The sequence below is a fragment of the Myzus persicae genome, unplaced genomic scaffold (genome assembly GCF_001856785.1).
Source record: "Myzus persicae strain clone G006 unplaced genomic scaffold, MPER_G0061.0, whole genome shotgun sequence".
NCBI lineage: Eukaryota > Metazoa > Arthropoda > Insecta > Hemiptera > Aphididae > Myzus > Myzus persicae.
Window position 1 is genome coordinate 561109 of NW_019104156.1, and position 14727 is coordinate 575835.

General features: G+C 33.7%; 2 protein-coding genes across 3 annotated transcripts; one reads left to right on the plus strand and one right to left on the minus strand.

Moving 5' to 3' along the window:
• Positions 1–279: 279 nt before the first annotated feature.
• Positions 280–9363, minus strand: LOC111039433. Of its 2 annotated transcripts, none has more exons than XM_022322953.1 (4): positions 9236–9363; positions 3229–3434; positions 2341–2553; positions 280–1438 (listed from the first exon to the last, which is right to left on the minus strand). In XM_022322953.1, the coding sequence occupies exons 1-4, from the start codon at positions 9253–9255 to the stop codon at positions 942–944; spliced, it is 936 nt and encodes a 311-aa protein (XP_022178645.1). In that variant the 5' UTR covers positions 9256–9363; the 3' UTR covers positions 280–941. The 2 variants fall into 2 exon arrangements, with proteins under 2 accessions (XP_022178645.1, XP_022178644.1); XM_022322952.1 differs by having other exon boundaries at positions 2326–2553.
• A 3546-nt stretch (positions 9364–12909) lies between these two features.
• On the plus strand, positions 12910–14601 carry LOC111039439. Its single transcript, XM_022322962.1, has 2 exons — positions 12910–13294; positions 13814–14601. The coding sequence occupies exons 1-2, from the start codon at positions 12982–12984 to the stop codon at positions 14017–14019; spliced, it is 519 nt and encodes a 172-aa protein (XP_022178654.1). The 5' UTR covers positions 12910–12981; the 3' UTR covers positions 14020–14601.
• The last annotated feature ends 126 nt before the right edge of the window (positions 14602–14727 follow it).

Here is a 14727-nt window from a genome sequence, read left to right on the forward strand (position 1 = left end):
ATGCCATTATGGGCGGTGGATATCAAGTATTAATAGAAATTATTTGCTTGAATATTTCACTTCCACATTTATTAGATTTTACAATGGTTCGTAATTTGTTTTATCTTAAAATAACAATACGCAGTTCTTCGTAATTATTACATCTATATCCACTAATAGCATTATTTTATTCTTACAAAGTTTTTAGAGTTTAAAAAAATGAAGCGGTATTGAAACCCGAGGTATCAATAACCGAAGGAAACATTTTAAGGCCCGGAGAAGACGTTATAGAACAATATCTATAATTAAATATTTTATTGATTTGATAGAAAAAACATATGTGTTCGAACACTATCAAATATAACTACTCATAAGTTAGTTTTCATATTTTACTATAGACATTAATCGGTAGAATCTATATTATAATATATCGATATATAAATATTGAATATGGGTAGCAACGGGTCTACAACGTTTGAAAATCGGATGCTTTAATAACGTGAACTAGTTGGTTTTATATTAAATTTGTTTATTATTCTTAAGGTTAGGTCTAAAATATAAAAATATTGTACGACACACAACTTTGAGCACAATCAGTTATTCATAATATGATAAAATATAATATAAGAACAGAAAGCAACTAATAATATTATGTAAAAATAAAAAAAAACATTTACTTTTATACTACCTATGATGTATATAATGTAAAAAAGACAATAATAAAATAAATAAATAAATAATTTATAATGATATAATAATTATAATAATAAAGTGTAATTAACGGTATTCAATTACGAAGTCTTAGACGGGTTCCCGGGACGGCGTTACGCATACAATAATATCATGATATTATTTTAGTATTATTTCTCATGATGAAGTTGATAGTATGAGGGTGGTTGGCTTTTTCGGGGTCAGCCGCGATGGGATTCGGTCGAGGAGCTTGTGGTCCGGATGTCCGGACTCTAGAGCGCTTCGTCTCTCTGACCCGACTCGTGTTGTACGCCTCCGGACACGGCGGACTGCGACGAGGCCGCGGACGACATCACCATGGGACCGCCGCCTCCACCGCCTCCACCGCCGATGCCTCTGACGTGGGCCCTGTACGCGGCCAGCTGCGGGTACGGCACGACGTCCGGTTGGGCGATGCTCCTGGCGTAAGGTCCGCTGTTGTCGTAGCTGCCGAACGTGTCGGCGGCACCGGGTGCGGCGTACTGATGAGAGTGGGTCATCACCGGCTGCTTGACGATCTCGTACGTGGTCTTGGACGACCCGCCGTGTCCACCACCGCCGCTGAACAGCTTCTTGAACGCCACCAGAATGGCCAGGGTGAGCGCGATCTTGCTCACCAACAGCGCCTTGCCGGCCAACAGCGCCAGACCCTTGTACGCCATGGCCAGCAGACCTCCCTTGAGCATCATCAAGTACACCTGACCGCCCTTGTCCTTTTTCTTCTTGCGGCCTGCGTGCCCCGAACATCGATAGAGAACGAAACATAAACCAAACACGAAAAATGTTAGAAAAAATCTAGGTTTAGAATAATATTGGGTTTTTTGAAAGTCGTTTAATATAGTTAAATTCGACGGAGCATGCATTTAATTTAACCAGAACATCTCGGCGATACATATTTTTATAATATCATAACAGCATGGTTAATATTATCCAAGCAAATATTATTTCTGTTCATTATTTTGAAACATAAAAAAATGATTTACACGAAGCTTTTAAATAATATTTTTAGCAATGTCATTTTTAAATGTAGTTGAATAGTTAATAATGTTTTAGTTCTAAAATTCTATCTTCCTAAGTAAATATTTTTCTAAAACTCAGATGTCTAGGACTCGACCCTGCGTTTACGCAGTAAAATCTTAGTGAGTGGGCAGAGTGCAGATTCTGAAAAATCCAGTGATGATTGAATGATCAAAAAAGAGATAGATTAGGTACAACCAATTAAAGATATTAAGCAACTATGAAGTGATAGTAGTATTTCTGGCGTAATCCACTTTCGTACTTGTTTTTGGAGGATTTATTATTTTAATGAATCAGATATTATACCCCGTCAAACTCATTATGGTTGAAACCTATCAGGTTTGGAATATCGATTGACGACCAAGTTGTATGCATTATGAACACAATGATGGGCGCGATGTAAGTTTTTAGATTAATATAAAATTATTACGACTAAACAAAATATATTCAATGTGCAGTACATGTGTAGTAGGTATAGATCAAACTGCAAGATTGCGGTTTTCAGCAAAACTCAATAAAATATTATAATATTATTATGATTTGCAATGTTTCATGTGCACGCTATAAATATAAGTGTAGTGTACACTGATGTTACATTACCAGTCAAGTACACACCGTCATCGAGGTCTCTGCCTTCGTCAAACATCTGTGGCATGGACAGCTGAAGCGACCTTGACCTGGCGAACCTGGACAGTTTTTCGTACAACATCGAGTCCACTTGTTTACCGAAATCGGCTGAATTCTCGGGTATCACATTTTCAGCCACATCACTGTTGTCGACATCCAATGATCTGCCGTTGTTTTCAGATTTTTTCACCAGAGATATGCCTAAAACAATAATTCATAATTAACGATCTCGATGTCGTTTTCTCAAAATATTATGTCAAATGTAGTATACATGGGTAAGTATTTTCTTTAAATCTTTTTCATTTTAATTTTGTTGAAATTAGACCGTATACATATACATATTATAAAAGTACAATCAAACTCGATGTCCACATTAGCAGACGCGTCATGTATTTAAACAAAAGTGAAACCTCAAATGTCTTAACACGCGTGAAATTGAACAACGTTTTACAGTTGAAATTCACTGGAAAAGAAAATATATAAGCATCTGACATTTATACGTCGTATTTTCGTTTTTAATTGGAAAACAATAACTGGTGCACTGTAGTTATTCTTACCTAGACGCATCGTGTTGGTACATTTGCATAATAATAATAATTTTAACGAAACAAACAAACATCAATGGCACGCGAGATGCCTATTCGTAAGTGTGACAAATCTAAAATAATTAACTCTACGCCGCGCCGTGCAATATTATACAGTTATAATCCGGAGGAAAATCGTTTAGATCGAATGTATATATTATGGTGTCCTGTCTTTCTTGTCTCTGTCGTTGGAAACGTTTCAACCAATTATACACCTCAGGTCCTTACCATATTTCACTACTTACAGTTTTGGGACATAATAATTATTTTAAATGCAATGCCCCATGGTTACCATCGGTTATTTGAATGTTCTCCATGTGAATGGCTCTGTCCAGCATCCTGAGCGCCCGACTCTTCAGGCACACGACCATTTCCGATTGGTCCGAACACTGCCTGTACGCGTTGAACATCATCCGGAGACCGGAAACTTCGGAAGTCGAGGACGGCAATTGCACTTCCGAACTGACCGTGCGCATTGCGCAGCCCAAGACCGTTAACCTTTTGTGCGAACAAAAAATGACAAGCGTCAATAGTATTAAAAATAATAACAATATAACATATCCTTGAAATGATAGAAGTAAGGATTGGGTCCATTTAAGTCGGTAGATAGATATGTGTCTGCACACAGCATACAGTAAAATTAATTCGATGGATTTTAGTGAAAAAAATTGTATTCAACATATTTTTAACGGATGTTTTTTTTTATCCGTGATTTATTTCCTACGTATTCGACGTGTTTTCAATATCTCGATATTATAATACAATATCTATTATTATATACACGTACCGTACATTCGTCTGTGATTAAACGTGTAAATTCCATTCATTTGTAAAATTATATTCGTAAAATAATGTATAATAATAATAATATGATGGTGCAAAAACTTCGTCTGACCTACATGGGATTTCAAAAACTGAAATATTGTATAAATGGAATTTGTGCAATTCATGTGTGTCAGATTAAAAAAAACCGTCGGTGGTTTTTTTCTCTTTAATCAAAGCGAATAGCGTGTTTATACGCTTTTTATTGCAGTATTTAAGACCCGCTTCAATTTTTCGGCTGAGATATTTGAATTTTACGTTTTAGTTATGCAGATAAATACAAATAATACTTATGTATGTATTTACTATAAATATATATGTATTATTATGCTTACCAATTAACATAATCATGGTATAATTAATACAAACACAAAGAAGAAAACATTTCAATTATGTTTATTGTATAGTAAGAATTTAAAACAAGTAAGTTATCAACCTAAAACTAACTTATTATAATTATAACGAAACTTCTCATAAACGTCTATAATAAAGTAAGCATATACTATAAGTAATTGGACTTTACTCATTTTAAAAAAATTCAGTATTTAAACTCTTAAAAACAAATTAAATATTATGTAATGATTATGGTGTGAGTTCAATCAAAAGGGAGATGGTCAAATAAATTGTTGAGTTACGTAGGGTAATTAAAATTCGGATTCGTGAAAAAAATAATTGTATAGGTACAACATTTTTTTTTATCCAAAATGCAAAAGAAAATAATATTATTATTTTTATTTATTATAAACTGCCTTGGTGACTTGGGTCATTATCTACGAGAATCTTAGCTTAATTAAAATTATTGAGGACTTATTTTACAATATTTAAGTTAAAAGAAAACAATTATTAACATAATATCAATAAATACTATGATGAATGTACATTACATTTCTACATTAGACTTATCGGAGCATAGATTTTCAAATATGCGATCTGTAAGTTTATACTTCTGTCGTTAAAATAATATTATAAAGGAGTTAAGTTGATTTTTTACTTTATTTGTTAATTCTAATTGTTTTTAACAAATTTCATAAGTGACGTCATTTCAAACAACATTTTATGATTTGCATTCGACCTAATACATTCAACGTGATATTAGCATTACACCCAAAATCAAAAATGTAATATTTTATATTTATCTTGATAACCTGCCTATAAATTCACTCTTTTGATTAATTAAAAGTGTCTAAAAAACTATACTAATAAACTGATGCAGAAAACGTCCATATAGATTTGATGATTATATTATTATTATAGTAAACATTTGTTCTTAATCTAGAGAACAGTCGATTACGATATTATAATGATGATCTAAGTAGGTATTATAATCGTTTTAGTGGAAGCAAAAAAAAAATTGACGCAAAACAGTTCTAAAATATGCGTAAATGTGCATTCACTTTTCTTAACAATGCCCGCGTATTACAGATTTTCACGGAAAACAAATCATTTACATGACAGTGAATTTTTTTTTCGTCTCGATAATAATGTATTAAAAATATGTGACTCGCGTAACTGTCGACGGGTATTGGAATTAGAAAGTGTTTATATATTATTATTAGCGGTGGGTACATGGACATTATTTCGGAAATGCTCGGTGGATTGACGTTTAGGGAAATTTTTTCCCGGACATCACGTCGAGGGCACCAGGCTTACTTGGATCATAATAATGACATAATGTAGTCTCCAAGTATTGAAGTACCACAAGATCAAAGCACCTATACCTAGCACATGTCGTACTGAAGTATGATACATGGTATACTGGAGTGAAAACATCGTTTAATCATTAGACTTAAACGTCACGTTTTCTGTGTCACCCCTAATGTTAATGTACCTGTAATTAAAGTATTAGCATGTGCGTGTGCGAGGTGGCTCATTATCATCATTATTATTATATTATAGCATGCAAGAAAATCCGTAATTATTACGAAAACAATGTTAATCGCTTTCGGGTTTAAACACCGAATCGCCAAAATATTGTGTGTTTACATGGTCTAATTTGTGTAGTCGACTTTTACCACGAGCACGCTCTCATACTATGCTCTGATGTGTCTCTGCTGCGTGCACGACGCATGAGTGTATAAGTAGGTAGACGGGCGGAACAAGTCGTATTATTATAATAATAATAATAATGATGATATTATAATAGTACAAAAGTAATAATAACGATGGTAATAATAATGATAATAACAACAAAGTCGACGACGAAGATATTATAATAATGGCACGTGTGCCTACATACCTACGGTTAATTTTGCCACGGTCGTATACCACGGGTACCCATACGCGCTTTTTCGGGTGACGAGGCAAAGTTATTGTTTATTTCCCGGCTTTTGTCTCTGCTATTAATTAATCGACGCTTTTATTTGAATCGTCATTATGTCTCTCGCCACATGAACCGCGGACTCCGTGCGCAGACATTCCGATGGATACGACGGCGGCGGCGGCGGCGAGACGAACCTCAACAGTTCACTAGGCCAATACCCCGGCGGCGGCGGAAATCGACAGACGACGAGAGCTGTTAAAGTCACTCGTGCCTCCTCTCTCGGTTTTCCGGGGAAAAATCGTAGCAAACACTCTCGGGCCACCCGAAAACGTATTATGTCCAGTGAATTACTACCGAGAACGTGTGCGGAAAATTAGAAAACACTCGCGACAGCTGCAATACGTACTTGTAACAATAAACTGATGCCTAAGAGTATAATATTATGTACGAACGTTTCTCGACAACACTCGGTGGCGAGGCTGTGGCGTAATGAATTTTACTGGCGTTCATCAAAACGGCCAAGACGAGTACATGTCTAATGAATTTGTCTCACATATTTCGCTACAGTTTATAATAACATAAATAAGATAATATACAGGTAGGTATGTACAATCGCGCGGAATAGTGTGTGTTCGGTTCGGAAAGAGACAATGCGCGATATCGTGACGGACTTCCTGTGTTTTTTTTTTTTTTAATTTTTCATTATGTTATTATTACTTATTATTATCGTTTGCTCTAAGTATTAATAATAATATGTACAACAGTTGTCCATCAACACAAAAGTAAACAACAGGGGATGACCCAATTTAAAATGTTTATATAAATATAAAGTATAGTTAACGTATTCGATTCGTGAAGACATCGTCGTATAATATAATAATAAATTATATAGGTATAGGTATCATTCCCGTGGATTCGAGGAATTCGGTTTATTGCCCACACGCTTTTCTCGTCGTTTGCGCATCGAAGCCACCGTAACGTACCGTTTAAATCGAACGAAATGCCTTCAGTTCTTTAGTGTGTCGGGTATGAAAGAAATATAATTTTCAATCAAATATGTTGGTAACGATTACACACCTTCTATTTGGGAATAAAGAAAATTTGAAAAAAAATTGTAATTAGGTAGTATGAGTTATACTGTTAAGATAACTGCTGTATATCGTTTCAATATATTATGTGACTATTGGCAGTTATCACTAGAGAAATTCGATGCGTTTATGTTTGGCGAATAGTTTAGTTAATTTTCCCATATTCTGCCACTCGAGTAAAAATAAATAAATATATTTTTAATATTTAGTTATTTTTGTAGAAAAAAACAAAACCTACAGTTATTTGCGTAAAATCTGGGATGAGTATTTTATTGATAAAATTGTATGGGTCATAAAAAACATATCCAAATCACTTACAATTTTGATTAATTGAGATTCTATTGTTTTTAACAAATATAATTTGATCGTCTATTTGCATACAGAGAATAAAATATTTTTGTTTTACACGAAAGTTACACAAATTTAAATCACAGTTTTATTAAATAACATATTATGGAACTTAAACAAAAGATGCGTGTAAAAATCGTACAATAGGTACTCGATGAATGTGCTTAATTAATAAATAATCAAAATTAGAACCATATAATATAGTTTATACAAAGTGTACAATCGCTAAGAAGGTTTTTATATGATCTTGAGTAATATTTCCCGTTGAATTCTCTGAAAAAGTTAATTAATTTCTATATCACTGTTTTAGTTTATTACGTTTAAAATGAATATTTATTTTGAGTGAATCAAAATGTCTTCAAGTTAAAATAAACCACAATATAGTTCTTAAGAATAAAAGGGCTGAAATTATTTTAATTAAAGCAAATTCAATTGCATTATAAAACAGATGTTTGAGTAATATTTATTTTAATACGTTTTCATATTACTAGACTGTCTACAAGCTTGGATCTTCTTTAATCTATTTTACAATAATTAAAAACGGATTTCTTAAATAAAAACATTAAATTAACTATTATGTCTCCTCTCTTAGAATGTTAACTCTTTTATGCGGTTGAATCTTCTTATTATTAAAACAAACCCGTTGTTAAAAAAAGCTGACTTATTTAGACAGTAGTTTATTGAGATTGAATTATCGCTCTTAAATTTACGGGAATCTATTCACTTTGTTTGTATACACAAATATGTGAGAATAAAACTTTTATTTCATTATTAAGGCATGGCACTTATATTATTAAATTGGAACATTTTAAAATCTAAAATATTTGAGCAAATATTGTAAACCATTTTTGGATAAGCTCAATTCAAAAATCTCAAATTCAATATCAAATTATTTGCACAATCTGAACACAACAAATAATATATAACTAAGACGAGCAGTTTTCATAATATCAACGTAATTTTAGATGTAAATTTAATTAAATATGATCATAACCAAAACCCAACACTGTATACATTTTAGATTCTTAACTTTAGACGATTTATCGGTTCTAACTAGTTGGTGTTTTATGACATTTCTAATACGAAATTCAAAATAAATACATCCGAATAGAATCAATGTTTGAAATATTAAGTGGCGTTCGAATGCTTTCAAAGATCCTACAAAAGTATGCTTTGTGACAATGGTTAATGATAATTATAGTTACTAAAACGTTTATGTATCTACAAAGTTAGTCGACGAAAGAAACCGCAAGAAAATATTCTTTTTACCATACGTGATAGCTAAAAATCGGAAAATCTGGCCATGTCGTTTCACATTATATTATATCTTAAAAATAGTTTCACAGTATCCTAATTGAATATTAGAACTAAGATTTAACTTCACACTCAAGTAATTTTGAGGACATAAACAAAACATTTAAATCTCGATACACGATAATATTCCTTATATCTGATGCAATATAAAAGCTGTATTAAGAGGTGTATATTATGTTATAGACACAACTCGTAATATTCAAAGTATACAATATTTTTAGAAGATATTATTCATACGACAGCTCCCGGTGCACTTCACCGTATTAAAAATTGAACAAATCTGGAATGATTTTTGAGCTCAATAACAGCCGGTTCAAATAGAAGCAGCCTGATTGCTGCCGCCGGACAGAGAGTAAAGTTGTCAGCGTACCTTAGTCGTAACTCATTCCTATAATGCTTAGTACCTAACACCTATGTATAGTTACCTATGTTGTAATATTATTTTTATTATTATTATAATTATTTACCATAGTAGCGTCGTATCCATGTCTGCAGACGGAAGCGGCGGTGCAGTTTTCCTATTGCAGTTGATCCAAAAATATAATAACCGCGGCGGTTGGTCGGTATCGACTGAACGACGATCGGCCGTCGGTGGCTCGTTTTATTCGACCGAAATTGGCGTCGCCGTCCGGCTGTGGGGTGGGGACGGGACGGGACGAGGGGAAAGGGGGCCGAACGCAACGCGGGTAGGTAAGTGTGATGAGTCGGCCGCCGCCGCCACTACCTTGGGAAGGCGCGTGCGCGTGTATAGACGCATATGGTCGGGCGAGTGTCAAGCGGTATGGGGACGGTCGTAACAGAGCGTATAAAACGTCATAATGAAAAGCGCTCTACTTGAGCCGACGATTTTCCCGACGACGAAAATCGTATTGATGATATACGCATTACACCGCGGGTTCCGTCGACCCAGGCGTCCTTGTGATGTGGCTGGGGGGCAGGGGGGAGGGCTGTGTGCCGGCGATCTCCGAGAGCGGCTAAAATCTTTCACGAAAACCGCGACGACGCCACCGCGTGTGCATATATTATTAATATTCTCATTGTACACTGTGGTACACGCGATTCTAATATTGTGTCGTTGTAATTAAATGGATTGTAGGTAATACAATACAATATAATATTATACATTTACGTGTGTCTATTATACACGTGAACGGTGGTGGGTACGTTGCGTGGCGTGTCCGGTAAGGATGAGAGGAGTGTGCTTTTTTAAAATTGTGTTTTCATTATTATTATTATTAATCTCTTTTCTATTGTCACTGACTGGCTGATCACTGAACAACGGACTGCCAATCTGGCCATAGACGACGATGGACACTCTCGAGACGTATTTTTAATCGCTCGCCATACCATCGTGACATCGTTATTAACACGTTTCCTGATAGTACCTACCTATAGGTTAGTTTAGTTATTTACGACTCGACCAATAACTCGACCAGCCGCTCATTCGTTCATTTCATTAAACAATCTTATTTTTTGAGGGGCTGTCAGCATCAGTGGCTCACCCCGTTAAATAGATTTTTTTTTTTAATTCATAAGTGGTTATAATATGAGATAATTTTGTTTTGAATCGTACATAACCATTTGAATGTATTATAGTATAAAATGTGTTGGTGCAGTTATAGATTTTATCATCACAAATAAGTGACAACACCTATTTATTTTGTAAAGCATTTTATGTTCTATGATGATGCAACAATAGCCTATTAACCCCTAACAAAGCCCATTAATTGTTTGATTCGGCATAGGTCCCTCATTTTGTACCACAGTTGTATAGGTATAGTATTTTATGGTTACCTATACCTAGTCAATGTTAATAATATGAGATGTATTTTATATTTTACACTGAATCAATTAATGCCGTCACCTTTACATCCACGATTAGGTGATAGTAGAACTCAAACAAGGTAATTCAACATTTATTTTAAGGCTTTTTTATCATATAAATATTCGAAATAGTGAAAAATATAATAAACAAAAGTTTTTTTGATTTAGAAAAATCTATTATGACTTCATAATTTTATAATTGTTTACAATATTTTAGGAGAGTTTTGAGGGTTCAACTTTAGAAGTTCAAATGGACGCCTATACTTTTTATAAATAAATCTCAAGCATAGAATTTTTCATTAATTAAAGTTATTCGTGCACTAATATTTATTTAAAAAATGTCTTCACGTTATGTTTGCAAAAAAAGTATAGGTTGCTATTTGAATTTCTTAAGTTTACCCCTCAAAACCCCCTTAAAATATTGAAAACAATTATAAAATTATACAATCAAAATGTTTCTAAGTCAAAAAACTTTTGAATAATATTTTTTCACGGTTTCGAATAGGATTCATATGATAAATTTGCTGTAACATACATTTTGAATCACCCTGTATTTTGCTCTAACATTTTCACTACATATTATAGTACGCACTATATAGGTAATTAAGTTTTCGGAGACATGTATACATTTATAGTTATTCTACTGTTTTTAATATTCTTAAATATGTTATTATGTTTGAGATATACATGATATTTTATATTACGTTTTTGGTTAAGCTTCATGTTTGTCGAATATTGTAAATATTTTGAATAATGTGACACAATCCATATAATAAACGAATCAAATCTTTGTAAACTCAACATGTAACTCATAAGAAAATAGCATATTTGTCTAATAATATTTACATGACGAGTGTCACACATGCCCCTATGTTACAATACACATTATGAAATGGAAAAACCAGTTGTAGATAAAGTAATAAGTTATTTTGATATTTAATATCCCGAAATAGTTTTTCGTCTGCTAACTTTAAGTATTGATTTCAATCATGATTTTGGTTTCCAATATGAATACCGGGAAATGTAAAGGTCTCCGCCCGATCTGCAATAAACTGGCGTTAATTAAAAATAATAATGATGTAGCAGAGACATTATAATTGGTTCGGTATATACGAGAACCGTAGAAATTGTCCACAGTGTATAGGTACCTATAAACATAATTGCACATGCCTAGTTTAAAATGAAAACTGAAAGCGTTATTTTTTTCCCTGAAAAACTCTCCAACCTATGGAGCATCGGAGAAGACAAGCCACGCACGTACACATTGTCTAAGACGTCCGGAATTTGTATAATGGCTCGAGATTTTGGCGTGAGCAACAATGGCATGCAAAGTCAATAAACGGGCCGTTATTATTCGTTATTATGAAAAGTGTTTAAGCATTGTTACAAAAGTGTGTCGAGATGATCCTGATTGCCGTTGTTTAAATACCTCTGGGCTTTGATAGTATGCGCTGCAGCATGAGTCTATAACAATAAATATGCGAAAAAACACGTATGGGCTCGGTGTTGTACACCAAATAATATCGTGTAGGTATACCGTATATACCGTATACCAGGAATATTTTCAGGATTTTTGTAGATCAACGCTGCTGTCATTTGAATTTTCTGCAGTGCTCAATCGAACATAATAATTGACGACTACGGTCGTCGTACATTATGTTATTATAATTGCATACGCGTGTTTAATACTGAAATGGTTTGGAGCGTTTTATTCGTGGGAAATTCGTGGCAATATCTACAATCGGTGTAAATGAAAACAACGCGAATTAGATGATAATATTGTTTTTGAAGAATAACAAATACTACTCAAAACACTGCATAAAATATATTTTGTGGTAATCCCTGCGCGCGATGGTTGTCGTAAATTACTTCTTAATATCGTTTATAGTATTTTTAAAACCACCATAAAGATTTTAATACTTAAAATCAAAATTTGGTCTAGATATTGTGTTCACTATACCTACAATCTACCTAGCTATTGGTATAACGTTATTATAATATGTTTATGGCCACATGTTCGTTTCATTTTCTATCGTTTTAAATATACGATTTATATAGTGAAACAATGCAATAGTTATACGGTCAAATACTAATAGAGTTTTAAATATAATTCGTGTTCAATATGTATGTCATCTAAGTAGAACGATCGTTTAGTGCAATTGAGAGACAAATATGATGGGCAATAATTATTAACGTGCAGAATATTATTATAAGCATAACTAGCAATTGGTCGAAACGTTTACGGTCAATACTTGTCGTAATAGTACGTCTCTCTGCGATTGAACTTCATTCGCAGTATTTACGTGTGTAGATTGGCACGGGAATATAAAAAGCAAGCACAGTCGAAGACGACCGGTCAGTTCAGGGGAGCCGATTGAAAACTGACAACATGCGATTCGAACTTAATATTTGCTGTCTTCTGTCGGTGTTGTCGATAGCCCGGATATCCGACTCGTCCAGCCCGTCTGCTGCGAAAGATCATCTGCAGACGACGGACTCAGATCGACCGGCGGTGGCAGACGGTTTGGCAGCTGTGAAGAGTTCAGATTCGGCGGTCACAAGGATTTCGAAAGTTTTGGAGTGTTTGGTGAATCGGTTGGACGAAGATCGCCAGACTTCGCGGCTTGAATGTCACGACGTGTTTTCGTCGGTTTGGATTTCAGCAAGACGTGCGCTACTCGGCGATAACAACGAAATCGGAGGTATTCTAACATCTCGTTACTCTTTATAATTTTCTAAGTTTTATTTGAATTATCGACACCTTGGACAAACAGTTTATGTTTTTTTTTTGTATCAATTTCAATAATTGACGGCAATGGTTAACAAAAATTTTCCGCCATATAAATAAAAACGAGCTTGTACTCAACTAGATTAATCCATGCACAAAATTAATACAAACAAAAAACTGCAAATAATCAAATACGAGTTAATACATAAATTGTTTTTTTTTTCAAAATGCATTGAGAGTTGACTTATAAGTTTCACATCGAAATGAAATGTTTATCGAATGGCAAAACGTTTGGCCTTTGTATCACTCACCTTTTTATACTTATTCTAACCAAACCTATCCATAATTGAGTTCTTAACCTTTTGGTGTCGTGACGGTGATGAATAATTTTAATAAAATAATAAAACATTGTACAAAATCCGGTGTTAATTATATTTTTTACTCGTTCATCGATGACGTCACACTATAATAAAATTATTCGTTGACTTTTCAGAAAGCACAAAATCGAAGAAAAAACCATGGGACATACAAACCTTAATGCTCGGTGCAGGAGTAAAGCTGATTTTGTTCTTGCCAGTCTTGGCAATTCTAACAGGAAAAGCCATTTCGCTGAGTCTGACGTCACTGTTGATCACGTCTCTGGGTTTCCTCTACAGAAACCAACTGGAGTCTTTTGCCAAACGTAGCGATTCCTCGTAATACATTTATATTTGAAAACATTACTTCATCCGGTAAAGGGGTCCAGTTGAACGTCAATTTAAAGTACAACTTCTATAACACTAAATTATATTATATTATGTTGCATTATATCGTTTACCCACATTAGGGTGAACGATATGACATATGGTTATAAAATAAATATAATACAATAGGTAGTAGGTAAGGTTAGATGATTTAAAAATTAATGTGTAAATGACAAATCTGCGAAAATTGAAGTTCAAGCGGTCAAAAAATATTTAAAAACCTTATATTAAGAACTGTTATTAAATTAAATGTTGTTTGAATTAATTTTCCTTCAGGGAACCACACTATTTTGAGGATGAGTGCACCAACCACAATAAATTTGAAAATATGTGTAAACCTTTTCTTACTTATACTAGTAGTTATTTCTACTCTTTAGCTTAATTTATTATTTTTAATTTTTAGGTTGACTGTCCTCCAATCTTTAGATTCTTGATGTACCATGTATCGCTTTTGTACCTACATAATATGTATTATTGAACTAATGTTACGCATACAATATTTGAATGTAAAGGAAGAATATTGTTATAACTATTTTCGTTTATATAATTTATATGTGTTAGAGTTATAGGAGATGTATTGTATAAATTTACGTTTGACAGTTTATGTAATTATACTTATTGATGAAAATAAAAAATAAACCTATAGATACTAGTGAATAGATAA

Excerpts from the sequence above, each read along its gene's own strand:
- LOC111039433 (XM_022322952.1), bottom strand. The coding sequence starts at position 9,255 with ATGGATACGACGCTACTATG. Across the intron at positions 2,554-3,228 it reads GAACATTCAAATAACCGATG|GCATATCTCTGGTGAAAAAA; the intron begins GTAACCATGGGG and ends TTATTGTTTTAG. Across the intron at positions 1,439-2,325 it reads TGACGGTGTGTACTTGACTG|GCCGCAAGAAGAAAAAGGAC; the intron begins GTAATGTAACAT and ends CGGGGCACGCAG.
- LOC111039439 (XM_022322962.1), top strand. The coding sequence starts at position 12,982 with ATGCGATTCGAACTTAATATTTGCTGTCTTCTGTCGGTGTTGTCGATA. Across the intron at positions 13,295-13,813 it reads CGATAACAACGAAATCGGAG|AAAGCACAAAATCGAAGAAA; the intron begins GTATTCTAACAT and ends TTGACTTTTCAG.